The sequence below is a fragment of the Palaemon carinicauda genome, chromosome 31 (assembly GCF_036898095.1).
Source record: "Palaemon carinicauda isolate YSFRI2023 chromosome 31, ASM3689809v2, whole genome shotgun sequence".
Classification (NCBI taxonomy): Eukaryota; Metazoa; Arthropoda; class Malacostraca; order Decapoda; family Palaemonidae; genus Palaemon; species Palaemon carinicauda.
This window is the reverse complement of record NC_090755.1, coordinates 23,930,396-23,953,115: the sequence shown is the minus strand read 5'-3', so window position 1 is coordinate 23,953,115 and position 22,720 is coordinate 23,930,396. Positions and strand designations below refer to the sequence as shown.

General features: G+C 43.7%; 1 protein-coding gene across 4 annotated transcripts in view; it reads right to left on the bottom strand.

Annotated features, from left to right (window-relative positions):
* The window catches only part of LOC137624350 (equilibrative nucleoside transporter 1-like), a 788,303-nt gene that overhangs the window by 34,334 nt on the left and 731,249 nt on the right, over positions 1-22,720 (bottom strand). For all 4 annotated transcript variants that reach the window (XM_068355039.1, XM_068355041.1, XM_068355037.1 and 1 more), the window contains exon 5: positions 12,147-12,298. In XM_068355039.1, coding sequence (XP_068211140.1) covers positions 12,147-12,298 — 152 coding nt within the window. The remainder of the gene's footprint in view (positions 1-12,146; positions 12,299-22,720) is intronic.

The following is a 22,720-nucleotide window of genomic DNA, read 5'->3' as shown; positions in this document are numbered from 1 at the left end:
TCGAAGAGGCCTAATAAAGGCGGTGAGATATTAAATATATAGAGGAAAATCTATAATTAATTTATAACGTGATAAGAAAATTGCTAAAAGCCTAAACACACTTCCGTCTAAGGGAAGGGTCGGCCATTTAAAAGTCAAAGAAAGTCCATACTCTCTGTCATCAAAAATTAAATCTATCCAAAAACGAGTTCAAGGATTTATTTGAAGAAAAACACCTGTACTGCGAAAGCTCAAACCAAATTAAAGTACTTCACCAAATATGATGGGAAAAACTCCAGGTTCAACAGCGAGTAAAAGTACGTCTTGTCGACACGTCGACAGAGAAGAAATTGAAGGTTTTGTTTACATCCGAGAGTGGTATCTGGCCGACAGTTGGCGCTGATGGGCACACCCGCAACCTGCATAGCGATCGCTCGCGAGTTTTTTATGTATGTGTCTGTCGAGCAACAGAGTTGCAGCTATTATATATTCACCGGCTAAGTTAAATATTTAAAAACAAAATATCAAAACTCTCCATCACTCCACCTCAAGCTTTATCCAGGATCATAAAAAAATGTTTTACAATTCTGAGTTTATTGGTTATTTATGTGAAAATAATTGATAATTGATCTGGTGGCAAAGAAAGTTGAATAATAGAATTTTCTACAAAAATGGTTCACTTTATCTTATTCTTGGATCCACCATTTCATAGAAAAACCTTTATCAACACCATAACCTTCTGCCACCATTTTATGTATTTGCGAGGATTTGTTTTAAACACATTTTACTCCATATAATTTATGCATTCATTTTGATAATTATAGTCTTTGCAGAATTTTGTGCAGATATTAAGAAGTCACCTGATTAGATTATTTCCAGTACTTATTTGTGCAAATAATCTGCATGCGGGTAAAACAATAAGTGTTAAACACATGTGGAAGCTAGAAAGAGAAGAGGTGGTAAAAGGTAACAGCAGAGCAGCATGAATAAGTTTTGAAGAGCATGAGGCATTTAGATTATTATTTTCGAAAGGGAGGAGACTCACCAGACCAGTGAGTCAAGCTCAACTCTTACAGAGCTGGCCTGATTAAATTTAGGAGGAAAAAACATCTGTATTAAAACTTTAAATAAAAAAAAGAAATAGATAGTGAATATGGAATAAAAAAATAAATAATAAAACAAAAATGACAAATTCAGAGATAATTTGTATTTTTTCTAACTAATACAAACCTTGGGTTATTTATGTGGATTATCTTTCAGCAGCATCTAGAGGTAGCCATTAGACTTTAATTGTGAGGTGGCACCCCTGCCTAACCACCGAAGCGGGTAGGCTAGGGGTGGCTGGGGGGTACCCAGCCGCCTCTATATAAATGCACTCTTGCAGAAGTGAGAGACGTCACTTTTTATTGCAGGCAGGACTTCTGGGGGACAGGTGATGGCGGGCCAATTTACATTAATAACTCGAGGTTTGTATTAGTTAGAGAAAAATATAAATTATCTCTGAATTTGTCATTTGTTCCCATACTAACAAACCTTCCGTTATTTGTGTGGATGACTCACCCTTACGTGGGTGTAAGTCCTAGATCTGGCATAGTCATTGACCCGGTTTTACTTAGTAGAGTATATGGCTTTGGTCTAGGGAAAACTTTGACACCTTGCTGAAATATCCAAAGTGAGTATACTCGTGGCTTGTGCAATGCAGTGTAATAGAGGTTGTTAATTTATATGAACGCCTTCAAGTTTATAGAGGAAAACAAGATGTATCCCATTGCTCCCTCGCAGAATGCAATAAGGACGTGTACAGTATAACAATTTTATAACTTGAACTAGACCACACAAGGGAAGTGATAATTTACCTGCAGAGGTTGAAGTCAGCTTGCAGAGGGACCCATGGTGCTGTACCCCAAGGGAGGGAAGATGAAGAAAGGAAAGCCAGACATTCTTCTCATTCATCCCAGTCTTAACCCGGGTAACCAATGCCCGTAACCAACTGCTACTTGTCCATCAAGGAGCCTGAGGTATCTTAAACCCCTTGTTGAGCAGCCACCACAGGACCGATAGTACACATATCGAGTCTCCTGTGTAGCACGTCTTTCAAGTAATGAGCTGTGAAGGTGGTCTGTCTCTTCCACACGCCCGCTTGGAGATCTTGAAACATGGAAAAGTTGCACTTGAATGCCACGGAAGTACTGATTCGCCTGACATCATGGGCTCTAGGTCGACGAGTCTGAGGAGGATCAGGAGCCAAGGCTCTTTCGATTGCTTGGCGAATCTAGAAGGATACCGTGTTTTTGGTGATCCTCCTCTTTACTCTCCCTGAACTAACAGAGGTGTTAGTCTGGGCTGGGTTGCTGCAGTGCATTTAAGATCTCTAACTCCTCACTGGGCATATTAACAACTGATCTGGGTCGTTGGTTACAGAACGTAGACTCGCAAACTGAAGAGGCACGAATTTATGGTCCAGCACCCCCTGATTTTGAGTCTTAGCAATAAACTCAGGGACAAAGCTGAGTGTCACTTCCCCTCATCCCTTAAATGGGCGATGTCATACGAGAGGTATGAAGTTCGCCGACTCTCTTTACCGAAGGTAAAGTGAGCAGGAACGCTGTCTTCCAAGTGAGATTTCGGTCAGTTGCATGGTATAATGGTTCGTAAGGAGGTCCTTTCAAGGATCTCAAAACACGAACCACGTCCCAGGGAGGAGGCCTAATCTCTGACTGAGAGCAAGTGATCTCATAACTCCGTATGAGTAAAGAAAGCTCTAATGAAGACTAAACATCTACTCCTTTCAATTTAAAGGCAAGACTTAAGGCTGAGCGATAGCTTTTCACCGCCGAGACTGAAAGGCGTTTTTCCTCCTGAGGGTATACAAGGAACTCCGCTATTACTGGAATAGTGGCATCGAGTGGAGAGATATTCCTTCCACGATACCAACCACAGAATACTCTCCATTTTGTCTGGTAGACCAAGGCTAAGGACCTACGCAAGTATCCGGACATTCACTCAGTAACTTGTTGTGAAAAGCCCTTCTGAGAGAGGAGACACTGGATAGTCTCCACACGTGAAGTTGAAGTCTTGTGGAAGATGCTCGCGTGAGGTTGTTTGAGTAGATCTGGTCGTGGCGGGAGTTCTCTTGGTAGATCTACGAGAAGTTGCAGGAGGTCCGGAAACCACTCAACATGATGCCATAGCGGAGCTATATGGGTCATCATTAGAACTTTGGATGCTCTGGTTTTGTTGAGCAGTCTTCTCACCAGACAAAATGGGGGAAATGCGTACACGTCAATGTTGTCCCACCGTTGTTGGAATGCATCTTGCCATAGAGCCTGAGGGTCCGGGACTGGAGAACAGTACAGCGGAAGCTTGCTGTTCAGAGATGTTGAGAGCAGATCTACAGTCGGGGAACCCCACAAAGTCAGGACTTTATTGGCTATCTGGCAATTCAAAAATCAATTGGAGCCTACTGAGTCTCTCTCCTTAAATTGTAAGTGACCACATTCCTCTTACCGGAAATGGATCGAGCCCTTTGACGAAACGCTTGAATGACCGTGTTTCCCGTCTTCATTCTGAACCGAGTCTGTTGAAAAAACTTGTATTTTACCTTGTAGCTAAATTATCAATTGTAGTTACAATCAGGTATGAATCTGATCCGGCATTGAAAACACATCAGGGTCCATATTTTTCTCCTTTTGGGAAAATATGTAATTTCATCGAAATGATGCCACTCAATAGAGATGTGAAACCAAATCTGACCGATTTGTACAGATTTTGGAAATGCACGAACACCCTGACGCAACGTTCACTTGGCACTGGTGTTATCGGTCAGAAATGCACTTATGTGGAACAGTGTGTTAATCATAGTTGTGATTTACACTTGAGGTTAAATGTACCCATGCACCCGATGCACTGGAAAGTCCCAAAGCAGTTCACTGTTCGTCGCAGGCTTAGACGACGGGTTCTCTAGACCTACCAGCCGCCACCACAACATGTCTTATCTTAGGTACTTGCTTCGTATAGTGTTGGAAGAAGTTCCGTGAAGAAGCAATTTTCTTAGTTTCATGAACTGCGGGTGAGCTGTCAAGATCCGCTCAGCGAATAAGTAGGTGAGCATTGCTCTCAGTTATTTTAGGGATAGATTTTGATTCTGAGGTATTGCCTCGGGAGAGCTGTCCTTCCTTGAGGTCTGAAGTTCTACGAAGATGGACCTTAACACACCCTAATGGGCATAGGGAGACATCTTCCTTCAGTGAGCAGATTCTCCAAGGACCTCACCTTTTGGTGGGAAGCCCGTTTTTGGCGAGAAAAGTAGGATCGGGAAAGGATTCAGTTCTCCCTCTTCTGTGAACTGAATATGGCCTACATCCTTGATAGGGCCAATATTTCATTAACTCTAGCCCCTGAGGCTATTGCAAACAGAAAATTTACTTTCTGTGTTAGCTCCTTTAGAGTACAATCCTCATTATTTAGGTTTGAAGTATAGTGTAAGACTTTGACCAACGACCATGTAATGGGCTTTAGAGGGGTTGTCGGCTTGGGTCTAGTGTATGGTTTGGTACCTTAAAAAAGGTTTCGCTTATGAGGTCTATCTCAAAGGCGTATAGAAGAGGTCCAGTCAAGGCCAACCCACACGCAGTTATCGTAGTGGAAGCAATGCCTCGTTCAAGCAGGTAAAAGAAGAAAGAGAGACAGAAACCGGATAGAGAATCCGCCGTCACTTCGCGGAACCCTTGAAGGTGAACTGCTTGATAATGCCATCTACTCTTCCTTGCCAGGCGGAAGATGGCTAACATCACATGGTTGATGTGAGGTGAACTCGAGCCTTGTCAATTAGACATATCACTATCACCTCATTGTTGAGAGCCAGTCTGATGTGGACTGTTCTGAGAGGGGATAGTCTCTTCAACGTCAGGAGGACTGTCATAGCCTCCAAGATGTTGATGCAAAAGTTTTAGAACTGGAATGATCAATTTCTTGCCCTTTCCTTTCATACGGATGGCCTCCCCGTTCTTTCAGGGAGGCTTCCATGTGTATCGCCATGTTTGTGGTGGTTGCAAAAAATTTGTCTATGCTAGGCTCTTATTCATTGACCTTGGCCTCAATAGCATGCCCAATCGGGTCGGGGTCAACCTTGTTGATCTCTTCGAGCGTTTGATGCGTATCTTCTCCAGACTCCTGGCACATCCTTTGGCTGAGCTTCTCAGCACCGGGCCCGTCACTACTGCGAACCGGAGAGCCCAGTGCTCCTTCCTGTTGGTATTTTGAAATCCTCTTGTTGGATTAGTCTCCTGAGAGATGCCGCTATTTTTCTCCTCTTCTCTAATAGAATGGAGAGGTGTTGTGACTGTAATTTCCCATGGATTCCCAACCATTGAAACCTATGAGCTTGAGAAAAGCGAGACCTCCAACGACTGGTCTTGAGGCCCAGGTGTTCCAGGAACTGGATCACCTTTCCAGCCGCTTGCAGACAAGTAGTCTTGGATGCTGCCTGCACCCACCAATTGCCTAGGCATGCCACTAGCTGTACTCCTTCGGAGCGTAGGTGCTAGACGATCGTGTCCGTCGAGTTTTGTGAATACCTTTGGGGCTATATTTAGTCCAAAGGGCATGGCTGTGAAGACATATTTTGTCTTCTGTAGCCTAAATCCTAGGTAGGAGGAGAGGGGGCGACTGACTGGCAGGTGCCAGCAAGCATCTGACAGGTCTATTGAGACTGTATAGGCCCCTTTTAAGGTAAAAGGGTCCTTATGTGTTGCACTGTAAGCATCCGGAACTGTTGTTCTCGATGAACTTGTTGAGTAGAGACAAGCCTAGAACGACTGCGAGGTCTGTCCGAGTCCTTCTTGGGAACACAAAACAGCCTTCCCTGGAACTTTGATGGACTTCGCTTTCCTCATTACCTTCTTATTCAAGAGTTCTGAGTCATATTCTTCCAATAAGGGGGTGGAGTGTTGGAAGAATTTTGGATAGGTGGGGTGGATTTTGTTCCATTTCCAACCAAGTCCATTTGTAATTTGGCTGTGGACCCAGGGATCAAAGGTCCAACGATCCCAAAAGTGGAAAGTCTGCCTCCTACCTGGAACCTCACATTGTTTAGAGGGTCCTGAGGACATATTTCTGTGACCGCGTCCTCCTCCACCCTTGGGGGATTTCCGGAGGGTCCTCTTTTTGGGCCCTTACCTTGTAGGGCTGAAAGGTGGTCAAGTGCCTTTCAAAGCCTGGATTTAAATACAGGTGACTGGCTACCAGCCGATGAGAGACCATCTAGAAGGTGGTTTATGGCTGGACTACCATTTGAGGCACCGTGGTCATGGTCACGGTCGGAAATTGTGCAGTTCTAATGATGATTTCCGCTTTGAGGTCATGCCCCACTTTTGGAGCAGGATCCCATTCTCTGTGGTGGCTTTGGTAATGACTTCTTGGACCACTTCCTGTGGGATAGGGTCAGTGCCCCAAATACATGATGAAATCAGTTTTCTAGGTTCGTGTTTCACCATTGTTGCGGCAAACACATGGTCTCTACCGGTCCTTTTTTGACCTGAGAAAAACCTACAAATCCATCACAAGGGTAGGGCATTACTAAAGGCCTGCACACATTTCTTAAGCGGTTCTGATGACACAGGGAGGCGACAAGCTTATCTTTTGTCTCCTGTTCCCTTCTCAAAGGATGGTTTGGCAACTTTGGAAGGTTCTCGTTAAACTGCTAACCTGCTATCTCCAGACCCAACTTCGAGACGGAGAAGGTTAGATGTACTTCGTTCCACTTCTCCACGCAGGTGGACATAGCTAGAGATAATGGTTTACCTTTCTCTAGGGTTGGGCAGGGTTTGCCCTCTTCGACTGTTCTCCTGACACAGTCTAGGGCTTTCCCCGAAAGGGGGAAAGGCACATGAGGAAGGAGCAATGACGGTTGGATACTTCTTGTTCAATGCTGAGACTTTGGAGTTATTATATCCGGCCCCTTTCTGGGTCTTGGTAAGGATGGCTTGGGCCTTGTTATGTTCAAGGACAATGACTTCCTTCAGTATAGTTCATTTCGTAGTCTCACGAAGCAATCTGGGTACGCTGAAAGCTGGGCCAGAATTGAAGCTCTTCAAGGGGGTTGGGCCCCAATTTCTACGAGATATAAAGCTTCCTATTCAACCTGGGCATGTGTTCCGTCTACCCCAAGGGGTTGGTTCGGAACAGTGAAGGAGGTCAGGTATTTTAAGGGGCTTAGCGGAGCTCCTGGAAGCACCAGGGCGTTTCCTTCCCTGTACCTCTTTTTTTCCTCTCTTTGAGATCTTGCTTATTCTCCTCTCGTTCCTACCGGAACAGTGTCAGCATCTGCTGGATCGACTCTAGAAGCGTTTCGCTCCTGCCGAACTGTCTAGCCAGTTGGGGAGTTGGGGATGAAGAGGTTGACAGCATCAATTAATATGCCGGCACAGTGAGCTGACGTACCTCAGTCATCATCGAAACGGATCCTTCTTCCTCCATGGTTGGTTGAACCACTCCTTATTCAGGGCCTTCTTGCAGTAGGTCCTGTCTGGTGTCAATGGACGCCTCTGACATCCGATCTTGGTGGATGTCCAAGCCTGGCAGTGCCTACTGATATCCGTGTCCACTGCCCGTTGGATAGAGGGAGGCTGGACCTGTGCCTGAGGCACAAACGTATTCAATTGAGCCTTAGGGAACAGTATTTTGTTAGGTAGGTAAGGTCCCTGAAAGTTCTGGAAGCCTCATACTCACCTTTATTGGGTTTCCCTTGCTGTATCCCTTGACTCCGTAGTGTCAGGGATATCTTTTACAAAGCCGTCGTTCAGCAAGGTTAAGCGATTGGAGTGACCTTTCAGGTCCCATAACCTCAGGGATCCGGATACGATGCGGCAGGGGCATAAGGCCTGTACATCGTATGTCCACAAAAGTTCTTACACTTGTGGTTGCAGAACACCACTGTACACTTTGCCATCGGCTCCTCCTGTAAGAGAGAAAAGGGTGAATGAGTACTAGGTTGTTTATATTATTGAAATAATACATGCTAAAAATACAGGTTCCAGTACCTCAGGGATCCAAATACAATGCAGCATGGGGCATGAGACGTAAGAATCTTGTGGCCTCAAAAGGTCCTACATTTGAGGTTGCAGAACAGGACTGCACACTTCACCTTGCCCTCCTCCTGTAAGGAAGGAAAGAGTGAAATGAGTATGGGGTAATTTATCATACTGATAAATAAATTCACATGTATTAATAGTAATTCTTACTATTATAATTATAGTTTAGGATAGTAAGCTAGAGAGCAAATAGGAAAGACACATATCCGTGTTTCCTGTTCAGGCAATAGCTGTGACCTCCCTCAATATTAATATTTTAAAATTTCTTTATTAAGGAAATATATGGTGAATAGCTCTAGTACATAGAGCTGGAGTCAGTATATACTAGCACTAACTCCCCCACAAGTGAAATATTAATACTGTAGGGTAAAGATTTTGTGTTCTGATGATCTAGGATACATCAGAATGTTGAAGGAATACTTCACCTCAACATTTGCTTAACGGTCTCAACAATGGACTGTGAAAGGATACACAGAGTATGTTGGAAAATCATACTACTGTATGTTATATACTGTACTTTTCTAACTGCTGTATATACTATACTGCAGGAATACTGTCTACTGTATAGTCTTATACTGTAGTTCTGCCAGTATACTACCGGACTAGGCTAGGAACTGACGGCACTTGCCGACAGAGAGAGAGAAAGAATGGAGAGGACTACCATATTATTATAGTTTAGTTTAACAATTATGGTTGTAGGGACTACTGTCTCTGCTGCCTTCTTTCCAGAATGAGGATTCAAATGGAAGGGGAGAGAATATATTAATTCTAGCTTCCATCCAGCCACAATATCTGTTGCAGGCTGCATTGCCGGTCACAGGGTTTGTGGATGGCAGTACAAGAGAGGACTGAAGATTACTCAAAGTTGTAATGGGTCTCCCACCGGCAGCCATCATGGCCGGCACAACCTTTCCAGAAACCTTGCTTCCGTAAGGGGGAAGGTCGAAGCAACAATCTAGCGGCCTTTGTAGGAGCCCGGCCGGCATCGTAATCAGCCCGGCAAGCGGGGAGATTGTAGAATACTGGCCACAGGGGTTGTGATGGCTAGGCCATCACTAAAGGACAGAAGGGGAAGGGAAAGGGTCTTATATTTTGCATAGAAAGAAGGAGGCAGGTATGCATCCTACTGTCAGCTGCAAATCAAGGTATAGTTTCCTATGCCGGCGCCGTCTTGGGCGGCAGAGGAATAACGATTCCTTAGCCTAAGACATTGCCGGATATAAGACATGTCCTCTAGTCCACAAGGGAGAAGGTGGAGGCAACTGTACTACCACTTTCGGTTGTGGACTAGGGAAGCCAGGCTTCCTATGCTGGCAACTGTGTAACCGGCAAGGGAATGACTAATCCCCCATCGGTAGATTTGCCGACAACAAGACTGAATACTCTGAGTTACTGTCGTATTTCAAAGCCGGGATACTCACCGGCAAAGAGGATGGACAGAAACACTATCTCAGTCTAGCCGGAGTACACTACTCTATGGCAAGACAAAAGATAGGGTTGCCGCCTAATGGCGGCACTCAGAGGGAAGGAAGGGTTTATCCTTATATCTCTAAAAGAGAAGAGTATCAAATTATGATAGTAATTCTAGGAGATGTTCTATCTCCGATTGAATTAACAAAACGATATGAGAGGATAAACGGGGATAACTTTACTAAAGTATACTAAAACGTGTTAGGCTAGGCTAACTCGGGTCAGGATATCGGCTACACTATATCACCGAGGCCCTAACGTATACTATCGAAAAGTTTTAATAGAATAGGAAATATTACATGTGTAAATCTTATCTTCACTAGTATGATTTGCCTAAATAGCTAGAATTCATTATAGCAAAATACCAGGGACGTCGTACTACTGTACTAACTAAATAAAGTATTTATGGTGCATGACAGCGGTCCAAAATGGCCGCCTCTGGTGATGACTCTGCTCTGCTAAACACATCTAAATTATGCTAATTTAACGGTGAGAAGGGAGCCAAAAATTATACACAGGAAATATTAAATACTCAACTTTCCAGAGGATGAAGATGCTGGAGATTGCTTCGTAATAATCCTTTATAGTAGTAACAACACCGAGAGCAGTTGGGAGAAACACCGTGCTTAATTCGCTACTACAAAAGGAATAGTTCGCCGGGGTGGTACCGGGAGGGGATACACCGGGTAACCTTGATAACGGTTCCCCTTCAATTTCGCCACTCTTCCCGCTCAAAGCGAAAATTCTATTCGGGTGAAGATTGCTATGTGTCGTATCAAGAAATATGTCCCCTGATATTATGCGATATCCTTAAGGGTTATATTAAGGATACTCGCGCCAGGAGTTAGAATTCTGGAGACCTGTGGTCAATTCTCTAGGAGTATCACTGTAGCCAAATATCCCTTAGAAAGCTGCCTAAAGGAACCTTCCATCAGGACGACATGGCTTGAGCCCAAAAAAACGATTTTAAGCAAAGCAAAAAATCTATTTTTGAGTGAGATAGCCATGTCGTCCTGATGGACCCGCCCTCCTTTTCTATAGAAAAGGCCTTGGCAGGATCCCTCCTGAAACTATTATACCTGTAGCACCATGCTCAATGCTACTAGGAATAACCGCCATCTGGGATATGGCGCCATCTAGATACTCAATAGTTGTATGGGAGGAAGGGTAACCTTGATAACAGCTCCCCTTCTAATTTTCCACTCTTCCCCTCGAGGCAAAAACGCTATTCGGGGTGAAGATTGCTATGTGTCATATCAAGATATACGTCCCCTGATATATGCGATATCCTTAAGAGAAATTTTAAGGATATTCGCGCCAGGAGTTAGAATTTTGGAGACCTAAAGTTAAATTCTCTGGGAATATCACTGTAGTTCAAATATCCCTTGAAAGCTACTTATAGGAACCTTCCATTAGGACGACATGGCTATCTAACCCAAAAATAGATTTTTTGCTTCGATCAAAATCCATTATATAAACTGTTGAATGGAGAGTTACTTGAGGAAGTGGATCAGTTTAAGTACTTGGGGTCTGTTGTTGCAGCAAATGGTGGAGTGGAAGCAGATGTACGTCAGAGAGTGAATGAAGGTTGCAAAGTGTTGGGGGCAGTTAAGGGAGTAGTAAAAAATAGAGGGTTGGGCATAAATGTAAAAAGAGTTCTATATGAGAAAGTGATTGTACCAACTGTGATGTATGGATCGGAGTTGTGGGGAATGAAAGTGACGGAGAGACAGAAATTGAATGTGTTTGAGATAAAGTGTCTAAGGAGTATGGCTGGTGTATCTCGAGTAGATAGGGTTAGGAACGAAGCGGTGAGAGTGAGAACGGGTGTAAGAAATGAGTTAGCAGCTAGAGTGGATATGAATGTGTTGATGTGGTTTGGCCATGTTGAGAGAATGGAAAATGGCTGTCTGCTAAAGAAGGTGATGAATGCAAGAGTTGATGGGAGAAGTACAAGAGGAAGGCCAAGGTTTTGGTGGATGGATGGAGTGAAGAAAGCTCTGGGTGATAGGAGGATAGATGTGAGAGAGGCAAGAGAGCGTGCTAGAAATAGGAATGAATGGCGAGCTATTGTGACGCAGTTCCGGTAGGCCCTGCTGCTGCCTCCGATGCCTTAGATGACCGCGGAGGCAGCAGCAGTAGGGGATTCAGCATTATGAAGTTTCATCTGTGGTGGATAATGTGGGAGGGTGGGCTGTGGCACCCTAGCAGTACCAGCTGAACTCGGTTGAGTCCCTTGTTAGGCTGGAGGAACGTAGAGAGTAGAGGTCCCCTTTTTTGTTTTGTTTCATTTGTTGATATCGGCTACCCCCCAAAATTGGGGGAAGTGCCTTGGTATATGTATGTATGTATGTATGTGTATGTAACAGTATAGTAATCATTGTCTAGAAAATTATAATTCGGATTAGTGGGACTGCAGCAAGTCAATTTATTTTTTGAGGAAAAAGCCTAACTTGAGTACCAGAGGACACTGTGGAACCTGGAAGCATATTGAATCCAGTGATTCTTTAGGTTTTATCGAATGTCTTAAAGGCTACATGGATATAATAAAAAGTTGAGAAAAAATTCTTATTATGTTCAGATAAATTAATCAAAGGGCATTCTTACTTGTAACTGTAAAGCATGTTGATGACCAAAAATGTAAAATTCGTGACTTGACAGAAGCACACCTGCATTGGAGCATACAGGTCTTGCAAATAGTTATTCTCCTCATTGGTACTGCCATCAGCCGAAACATTACGAAATTTGTATTCCCAATACTGTAGAAGCCAAGAAAAAAATACAAAAGGATAGCATATATCCACATATAAAAATAATGTTCAATCATATATTCACATTATATAAAGCTGAATAGGGAATTCGCAGTCACCTATTAATGCAAGGTCTATAAACTTAGAGATTTTGAACTAAAGTAAAATGAAATAATCCTATAATGACAGATATAAAAACACTCAAGTCACCCATAACCCAGGATTGGCTATGGATAAAATCAATTATTCCAATACTTCACCAAAGTTCATTTGCTGATCCTTAATCAAATAAACATATTCCACAGGATAACTAAAAATACAAGAATTTTCCCTCTCAAACCATGAGAATCAAACCCATTCTGTTACATGTGTTGGTGGTGCAGTAATAGATAAAATTCTGTTTTGAATTTCGTTATTAATATTAACAATCAAAATGATAAACATGCTAGAACTGGACTTGCTCCTGATATACACAGCATGAGTATATTAACAAAACATCTCCCTTCTCATTGAGTGTTTACTCATTGAGGTGCGGAAGTGAAGCAAGTCTTCAGTTCTCCTTACTATTTGGTAATACTTCCTACTCTAAGTGAAATGTAAGCAAACTATAAACTAAAGGCAGAAGATTAAACAATTGGCAAACCAAACAGTTTAAAGAAATAAAAATTGATAAGTAATAGATGATTAGATAAAACTAGAATATTATTCCATAAAAGCAGACTGTGATTTAGACCAAACAATTTTTACCCTTAAACCCTAATTCTTTATTGGTACTTAAACATTAATATTCTGTTGTTGGTGGGTTGGGGGTACGTGGTAAAAAAGCAGCGTTATCTTATCATTGTTTATTTAGCTAACAGAAATACAGTAATTCCTCAAAATACGAAATTAATCTGTTCCGGAGTGGCTTTCGTTTTGTGGAAATTTCATATCATGGGACAAGTTTTACATGTAACTCGCCTAATTCGTTCCAAACCCTACATAATCACCACATTAAGTTTTATAATACAGTAAAGCTATAACCACAATGAAATACAGTACAGCCAAATACATTTGAATCATTCAATATACCTAACATAACTGTTAATATCTGTAAATTAAGAAGTTATTAGAACATAATGCAATAATAAATGGAAAATAATGAAATACATATACTGTATTACAATACTGTATTGTACATATACGAAATATACTGCTATAGACAAGATGTCTGTTATCTCCTCTAGAGGATCCTCGTATGGGGCTACATATTGAGGTAGTTTCTTGATGACGCTCGTCACGAAGAGGTTGATCTGCAGCTCGGGAACTTGTTCCCATCTGGGAGAGAATAGGTCTGCGTCTGTGGAGCATTCTAACTCTACTGGCCTGAGCCCGAGTAGAGCATCCGCTGTCACATTGCAGATCGATTGTACATGAACTGCTGATAGGTGCCATCCTTTTAGGCAAGGGATGGCTGCGTCTGTGGAGCATTCTAACTCTACTGGCCTGAGCCCGAGTAGAACATCCGCTGTCACATTGCGAATCGATTGTACATGAACTGCTGATAGGTGCCATCCTTTTAGGCAAGGGATGGCTAACATCACCTAAACTATATGAGACGCCCTCTAGCCTTGTCGGTTCCGATGTCTCAATATCGCTTCGATGTCCCAGATCAGCCTGAGGAGGTCTGATCTGCGTGGAAAGTGTTTCATCAACCACAACAGGACTAACATGGTCTTGGATAGAACTAACCGAGTTCCTTGAATTTTCCTCTGATGGGAGTGAACACCCCATTCTTCTGACTAGGCATCCATGCGGATGATCTTCAACAGTCGAGGTAGTTGCAAGGGCACGATCTTCAATAGGCCTTCGGCCTTTGACCGTCGTTAGGGAAGCGATTAAGGAAAGACCGATATCGGTCCTTTTAGATCTCTTTGAGATCTCTTCGAGCGTTTGATGCGTATCTTCTCCAGAGTCTTAACGCATCTTTTAGCTATGCTCTTAGCACTGGGTCTGTCATTATTGCAAAATGGAGAGAGTCCAGAACTCTTCCTTGTTAGTGTCTTGGAATCCTGACTGATTACCATAGTCTCTTGACTGACCCTGTGATCTCCTTTTACATCCCTCAGGGAAAGAAGAGCCAGTGTGACCTCAGGTTTCGATGGTTTTTTAGCCAATGAAGCCTTTGAGCTGGAGAGAATCGAGACTTCTTGAAGCTGATTTTGCATCCCCGATGTTCCAGGAACCGGATTACTTCCTTGGATGCTCATAGACCAGCCACTTCGGGTGCTGCCCACACCAGCCTTTCGTCCAGGTACTTTGTTACCTGAACCACTGCTAGGCTTGGTTTTTGCGTGACTGTGTCCGCCAATTTTGTGAAGATACTTAGGACTATGTTTAGTCTGACAAGTATCTGTCCTTGGACATTCGTTATCCTCTGTAACTTGAATCCTAGGTAGGAGGAGATGGGGCGACTGACTGGAAGCTGCCAATAGGCATCTTTCAGGTCTAACACGATACATTGATTCTCTGGTATTCTTCCATCAGGACGCCATGGCTTGAGCCCAAAAAACGGATTTTGAGCGAAGCGAAAAATCTATTTTTGGGTGAGATAGCCATGGCGTCCTGATGGACCCTCCCTGCTACTTCGTCCAGTTTTTAGGTCTCACCCTGCTCTGCTGTATCATGGTGATCGGCAAGCAACTGGCTTCAGGATGAAGACGGACGTGACGTCATTTAGCAATGGCGCCCGTTTGTTTACATCTCGAGTACCAAAAGTAGCCACGGACGAGATTAGCTGTGGAACGGCTCCCAGCTATTCTCCGCCTTTACACACCGAAGGTTAACTCTGTTCGGGGTGTAGATAGCTATGTGGCGCGTTAATACATGCGTCCCCTGTTGATATACGATGTTTTAAAAGGGAAACCTTTAGGATACTCGCTCCAGAAGTTAGAATTCTGTGATAACCTGTGGTTAAATTCTCTGGGAATATCTTAGTAGTTATTTACCCAAGGAAGCTACCAAAAAGGAACCTTCCATCAGGACGCCATGGCTATCTCACCCAAAAATAGATTTTTCGCTTCGCTCAAAATCCGTTAATTAGTCCTGCCCGTTGTGAGAGATCTTACTCTTCTGCCAAGGGCTTGAATGAGAATGCAATATTGTCTCTAGTTCTTGCTTTATAAATTGTAACAAAATAATTTTTATAAAATATTAAACTGATATTTTCATGTACAATGATATTTTCATAACAAAATAAACCTTCAAACATACTTACCCGGTGGTTATATAAATATAACCACCGGGTAAATCTTGTGTTTAAAAATAAATGTTGAACACACTCACCCGGTAGTTTTATATAACCACCGGGAAAGCTATATATTATATGATTAAAATGAACAGATACAGGAATAACATATAAATATATGCAATCAACTCTAAATTCCTAAGGGTTCCCAAAAATAGTGATTTGTTATGATTAAAAAGAACATATAGCAATAACGTATATATATATAAATGTAAACAACCCTTAAATCTTAAGGGTTCCCAAAAATAGTGATTTGCTACACTTTACAATTGGAACATAAACAGTGGAACCTCTACACACGAACGTATCTACATCCGAATTTTCCAACATCCGAAGTAAAATTTGAGCAATTTTTCGACTCTACACCCGAATTTTATTTCGACACACGAAGTAAGCAATTTTCGTCGTACCGGTTGTATCCGAATTTTTTGACGCGCGAAGTACAATTCGAACACGTTCCTACTTTACACCCGAATTTTTTTTCGACACCCGAAATAAACAATACCCGTACACGTAGATGGTACTCATAGCCCCGGATGTATTTTTTATTTCCGCCGATAGAAGGCAGCACTTCGACCTCGGAGGGACCCTCAATTAGCGTGGCTTGGGTCATTCCTCTGTTCTCGTCGGCTTCGTGTGGTTGTGCGCTGTGCGTTCTGCTATTAACTGTATTTTAATTGTGATTTTTTACGTACAGTGAACCCTCGTTTATCGCGGTAGATAGGTTCCAGACCCGGCCGCGATAGGTGAAAATCCGCGAAGTAGTGACACCATATTTACCTATTTATTTAACATGTATATTCAGACTTTTAAAACCTTCCCTTGTACGTAGTACTGTTAACAAACTACCCTTTAATGTACAGAACACTTAATGCATGTACTAATGTACCCTAAACTAAAACAGGCACAAATATTAAAGGCGACTTTATATCATGCGTTTCCTGTACACGCCAAAAAGCACGATAAAAAATGGCAACCAATGTTTTGTTTACGTTTATCTCTGATTATAATGAAGAAACAAACGCATTTACACATCTGTGTATAGGTTAGTTTTTGAATAGATTATATTGATTATTCAGTACAGTATGTTGATTTGGTTATTACTAATGTTTTACTTAATTTTTCTTAGGACTTCCAAATGAAATGTTTTTCTTTATGATGCCGCCTGAAACGACGGCGTCATAACGTACGTTTAGTAAACAAACTAAGGAATTTAACGCCATGATGAAAGTGATAAATAATGATATTACAGTGAAAGCTTTTATAAATTATGTTATTACAAATATTATTTACCGTATCTATATAAAATCATATATACGTAGCAAAGCAGGAAAACAATCTACGAGAGAGAGAGAGAGAGAGAGAGAGAGAGAGAGAGAGAGAGAGAGAGAGAGAGAGAGAAGAGAGAGAGAGAGAGAGAGTTGTTTTACATACGTAAATGTAAATTTTAAACAAACAAAAAAAAAAGCTCCATTCCATATAAAATAGATTACAAATATTTTACTTAATCATATTACAGTAGTCTGTATAATAATGTAAAGTTCAGTACAGTATGTTGTTGTTATAGTCGTGGCGATGAAATTCTCACGAAACAAAAACACGCCATTTGATTACAACAGCTGATTCATTCTCTCTCTCTCTCTCTCTCTCTCTCTCTCTCTCTCTCTCTCTCTCTCTCTCTCTCTCTCTCTCTCTCTTCGTGTTATACAATACTTACATTTAGATGAAGAAACTAAAAAGGGATTTTGACGTAGGAAAAATCTATTTCTGGGCGAAGGACCTGTGCCGCCCAGTGAATAAGCTCCATTTAGCACTTATTCTTAGGTAATTTACTGCTAAATATACCAGAGAAAAAATGTAAAGGAGTGCTAGGTTAACTAGCTCGCTCACCTATTGGTGTCGGTATAAAATTGGGCGTATATTCCAGAGGTCCCGCACTATTTAGATTCATCCACGACAGAGAACCCCAATAGAGGAGAGCCGTTCAACCTCACTCGGTACTACTAACAATGCATCCGCTCAGAACCCAACTCCTTAGCACCCAAAGTTTGGGGACTCCAAGGGAGAGGAGCTGGGAGGGTTCACTGGGCGGCACAGGTCCTTCGCCCAGAAATAGATTTTTCCTACGTCAAAATCCCTTTTCTGGGCTCGAACCTGTGCCGCCCAGTGAATCTATACAAGAGAAAAATGTCACCAAACTTGCAAAATAAAGGAAAAAACATAAGCGTAAGGGATATACAGGATGCTTTAATCAGAGATGAGTACCAAAAAACAATTATAAGGGTATCTTAAATATGAACATAAATCCAATAAGGTAGGTATAATAATGCCGTGAGTGATAATATATACAGATACTCAGGAGCATAAAATTTACAAATATAATAACAGTATTCAGGTGCGAGACCAACGAATACAATAGGGTATAAATGAGGCAGGTAAGAGGGAGATAAAGAGTCAAGGCATTAACCTGTGAGTTACTTGGGAGTAACTACGCTCCCTGCGGCTACTGTAGAAAATTTTAGGGCTTCCAAATGTTTAAGGTAGTGTTTCTTGAACACTGACGGTGATTTCCACCCTGTATACCTGGAAAGGTCTGTAAAATTCATGTGGTGAAAGAAGTTCACCGAGGTGGCAACCGCCCTGATATCATGTGCAAGAGGAAAAGAGTCAGGGTTAGCTTGTTTAATAAAATACAAAATTTGTTGCCTGATCCCTTTAATAGTAATGGTACCGCCTTGTTCTCTAATGAATAGAGGCCCCGAGGAGTTAGAGGAGGTCCGGGATAAATAAGACCTAAGAGTAGTGACAGGGCACAGCGACGGATCTTGCATGAGGGGAACAATTTTCCAGGAGGTCCATCTGTTTTGAGGGTCTTCATTCTTAGCCAAAAAGAATTTGTTAGGAGAAAGAAGGACCTCTCCTGAAGGCAGAAAGTCAATATGACCCGGGTCTCTCGACAAGGCTGCCAATTCAGAAATTCTTGCCCCGGAAGCCAAGCTCACTAGGAAAAGTGTTTTCCTGAGAAGGGGCATGTAATCACAAGAACTGTTAATGGTATCAGAAGCCAATTTGAGTACGTCATTAAGGAACCAGGTCACCGGGGTAGGACGAGTAACCGGTTTCAGTCTGGCACAAGCTTTCGGAATTGAAGCTAACAAAGAGTCGGTTAAGTCTGTTAAAACCCACTAGGAAGATCTTTTTCAGAGCCGATTTAATAGTGGTGATAGTATTGGCTGCCAGACCTGATTCTAGTAAAGATCTAAAGAAAGTGACTGTAAGGTTCAAGTTCATACAGTTCACGTCTGAGTCTATTAAAAATTTTGCCAACTTTTTAACTGCAGAGTCATACTGGCGGATGGTGGAATCCCGTTTATCCGATTCTAGGAACAAGGTGTTTTGAGGATCAATATTGGCACCATGCATAGCCGCAAACTTCATAAAGTCCATAAAGTTAGGGCGCTCTGAATGTTTGAGAAAGCGTACACAACGCGTGTTTGTACTATCTGAGACAGAACCGGATTGGGTATCGGGTGAGGGTATAGTCTCAACTCCCGCAGGAGAGGATACCAGTTGCTCTTGGGCCAGTTGGGTGCGACCAAGGCTACTTGTCCCTTGAAGGATCTCAGTTTGTCTAGAACTTTCAGTAAAAGATTCACCGGGGGAAAGAGATAAATCTTTTCCCAGTTGTCCCAATTCTGTGACATGGCGTCTGTGGCGTAAGCCTGAGGGTCTAGATTGGGAGCCACATATACTCTCAATTTGTGGTTGGATTCCGTGGCGAAGAGGTCCACTTGGAGACCGGGAACCTGAGAGAGAATCCACCGAAATGACTTTAGATCGAGTGACCATTCCGATTCTAGAGGGGAGGTCCGGGACAGGGCGTCTGCCACTACATTCCGGACTCCCGCCAGGTGGACAGCTGAAAGATGCCAACGGTTCGAGGCTGCTAGGGAGAATATGGCTACTAGAACATGGTTCAGAGGCCCTGACTTTGACCCGCCTCTGTTGAGGCCGCGGACCACCACTTCGCTGTCGAGGACCAGACGAAGGTGTTGTTTCTTGGGAAGAGCGAGACGTTTCAGGGTTAGAAGAACTGCCATGGCCTCTAGCACATTGATGTGAAAATGGCGGAACAAGGGAGTCCAAAGACCTTGAACTTTCTTGAGCTGAGAATAGCCGCCCCAACCTGATAAGGATGCGTCTGTGTGAATGATTAATTCCGGAGGCGGAAATCGAAGGGGAACTGACTTTGACAGACTGTTTGCTCTTGTCCAAGGAAGAAGTCTTTCCCGTAGAATGGGAGGAAGGCGGACTTTCCTGTCCCGGAGCTTCCGGTTCGCCCTCGAACGCCAGACACGATTGATATCTTTCAATTTTGCCTTCAGAAGAAGATCCGTCACTGTGGCAAACTGAAGGGACCCCAGAATCTTCTCTTGGAGTCGTCTGGAACTTACTTTGTCTTTGAGAAAGCGTTTGGTGTTCCTTGCAATCTCTAACCTCTTGGGTCTGGGAAGACACAGAGTATGAGATATAAGATCCCATTGCAGGCCGAGCCATTGGAACTTCAATTTTGGAAGAAGACGGGACTTCTTGAAGTTGATCTGGAAGCCTAGAGACTGAAGATAATGGATGACTTTGTGAGTGGCTTTTAGGCAATTTTGGGAGGTGTCTGACCAAATGAGCCAGTCGTCCAGATAGGCTACTACTTGAATCCCTTGATTCCTGAGTTCCTGAACAGCGACTTCTGCTAGCTTTGTGAAGATCCTTGGGGCGATGTTGAGCCCGAAAGGCATCACCTTGAAGGAGTAACTTTTGTCCCCTAAGCGAAAGCCTAGGTACGGACGGAAGTGTCTCGCTATCGGGACATGATAGTAGGCGTCTGTAAGATCGATAGAGGTGGTGACGGCCCCACGGGGAAGTAAGGTCCGCACCTGCGAGACGGTAAGCATTCGAAACTTGTCGCATTGAATGGACAAGTTGAGAAGGGATAGATCTAGAATCACTCTTCTCTTGTCTGAATCCTTCTTCGGGACACTGAACAGCCGACCTTGAAACTTCAGATGTTTCGTTTCTTGTATGGCGTTCTTTTGTAAAAGATCCTGGACAAATTCGACCAGGTCCGGAGTGGAATGTTGACGAAATTTGTTCGGAGGAGGAGGTCCTTGAATCCAACTCCACCCCAGTCCCTTGGAGATGATACTGAACGCCCAGGGACTGAACCTCCATTTGTTGCGGAAGGCATAGAGCCTCCCCCCTACCTGCTGCACCTCAGTATTGGTTTGAGGAGTTGCCTCCACGTCCGCCTCGGAAGTTCTTTCCTCTGCGAAAGGCTCTTCCCCTGCCTTTGTTCTGGTTAGAGCCACGGTGGTAGCCTCTACCTCTACCATAACTCTGGGAAGAGCTATGAGCCTCGTAAGACTGGTTAAAGGCAGGGGAAGTGGCGGAGGCACCAGAAAGCTGGCTCTTAGGTAGCAGAACGGTGACATAGTCATCCGAAGGAGCCCGAGAGGTGGAAGGCTGTGCAGGGACAACAGAAGATGGAGGAAGAGGCAGCCGGAAGTTGGATGAAGCACTCTGTTGTTGCCTGAACTGGGTGGAGGTATATGGTCTAAGCTTCTTCCTACCCCGGGCTTGATAATTTGCGGGGTCATACTTGCGTTTAGGGGTCAAACCCCAACGGGCTTTAAGGCTCTGATTAACCCTAGTGGCCTCCGCCAAGACTTCCTCTACGAGATCCTCGGGGAAGAGATTTGAACCCCAACAGGAGGACCGGATGAGTTTATTAGGTTCATGCCTAATCGTCGCTTCAGCTAGGACATGCTTGCGACATCTGCGTTTAGCAGTAGCGAAGTCATATAAGTCATAATATAAAGACTGTAACGTAGCCTTGTTGAGAGACTTAAAAATACTCTCCGTATCGTAAGTCAAGGCTATCGACTCCGTGGATGTGGCCAGGTTTAGAGTACGGCCCACACGTAGGCGGGAATCATATTCCTGTTTAATGAGGGATTCCGGGAGACGGGGAAGCTTCTCACTAAACAAGACTGAGGCACAGTCTGCTGCAAGCTTGCCGGAGGTAAAGGTGGTATGGACATTGTCCCAACACTCAATACCTGAGGGAAGAAGGAGGGAGATTGGATCCACCTCTCGGATGGGAGGCAAGGGCTTCTCCTCCAGAGCATATTGAAAGGCAAGCTCTGCCACCTTATTGACGCATGGAGTCAAGGTGTTCTTGTCCATTAAGAACATCGTAAAGGAGCTTTTATAAGGCGTCAGCATGGTGTTAGTGCAGCCAATGTCATTCAAAAATCTGGCCCAAACAGATTGGGCTTGCTCCTTCGGGAAGATGACCGTCTCTTTGGGGACCTTGTCTAATCGAACTAAAGCTTCCTCGGTAAGTCTGGCACAACCATGAAATGGAAATGCCAGACCAGGAGGAAAGAATTCAAAGTCCTCTAGAGGACGAGTGCCAAGGCCCTCCAGAGTCAACATTCCGTCTGAGAACGGGGAATGAAGAGCCATCCGCCAGGGGTTGTTCTTGGCAAACGGCGGGAGCTTAGAGGCATCCGGGATGAGAGAGCTTTGGACTCTCTCCGGAGCTCCTTGCTCTAAAGCCCCAATTCTCTGACCGAAGTTAGAGAACATCGAGTCCATCCTCGACTGCATCTCCGAAACCAACTTTGCCTGCATCTCCGACACGATGCGAAGCATGGCTGATTCGGAAAGGCCCGGGCTAGCAGCAGGAGGGGCGGAAGGAACTCCCGGGTCGTGAGACTTAGAGGAGGAACCAGAGGTCTTTGAAGACGGGTTCGTACAATGTTTAGAGCCATGAGAAGTCTTGTGAGGCTTGCGGGCTTTGGGTAAGGTCCTTGAAGTAGACTTATCCTTAGGGGGAACCGGGTATGAACGTTGAGACGAATCACGGTCCCCAGAAAATCCAAGAAAAGAAGAGCGATCAGAAGAAGAAGAAAGAGCGGGGCTGAGGATAGGAATCTCAGCGCCGGACACACCTGCCTCACTTACCACCCTACCTGTATCCGGCTCGTCTAGCAACATTGGTTCGACGTCCAGGTTCATGGAGGCAACATTATCCTCCAGACCTCCGGGGGCGTCCGATGGATCTTGCTCTGGGTCGATGAGACCCG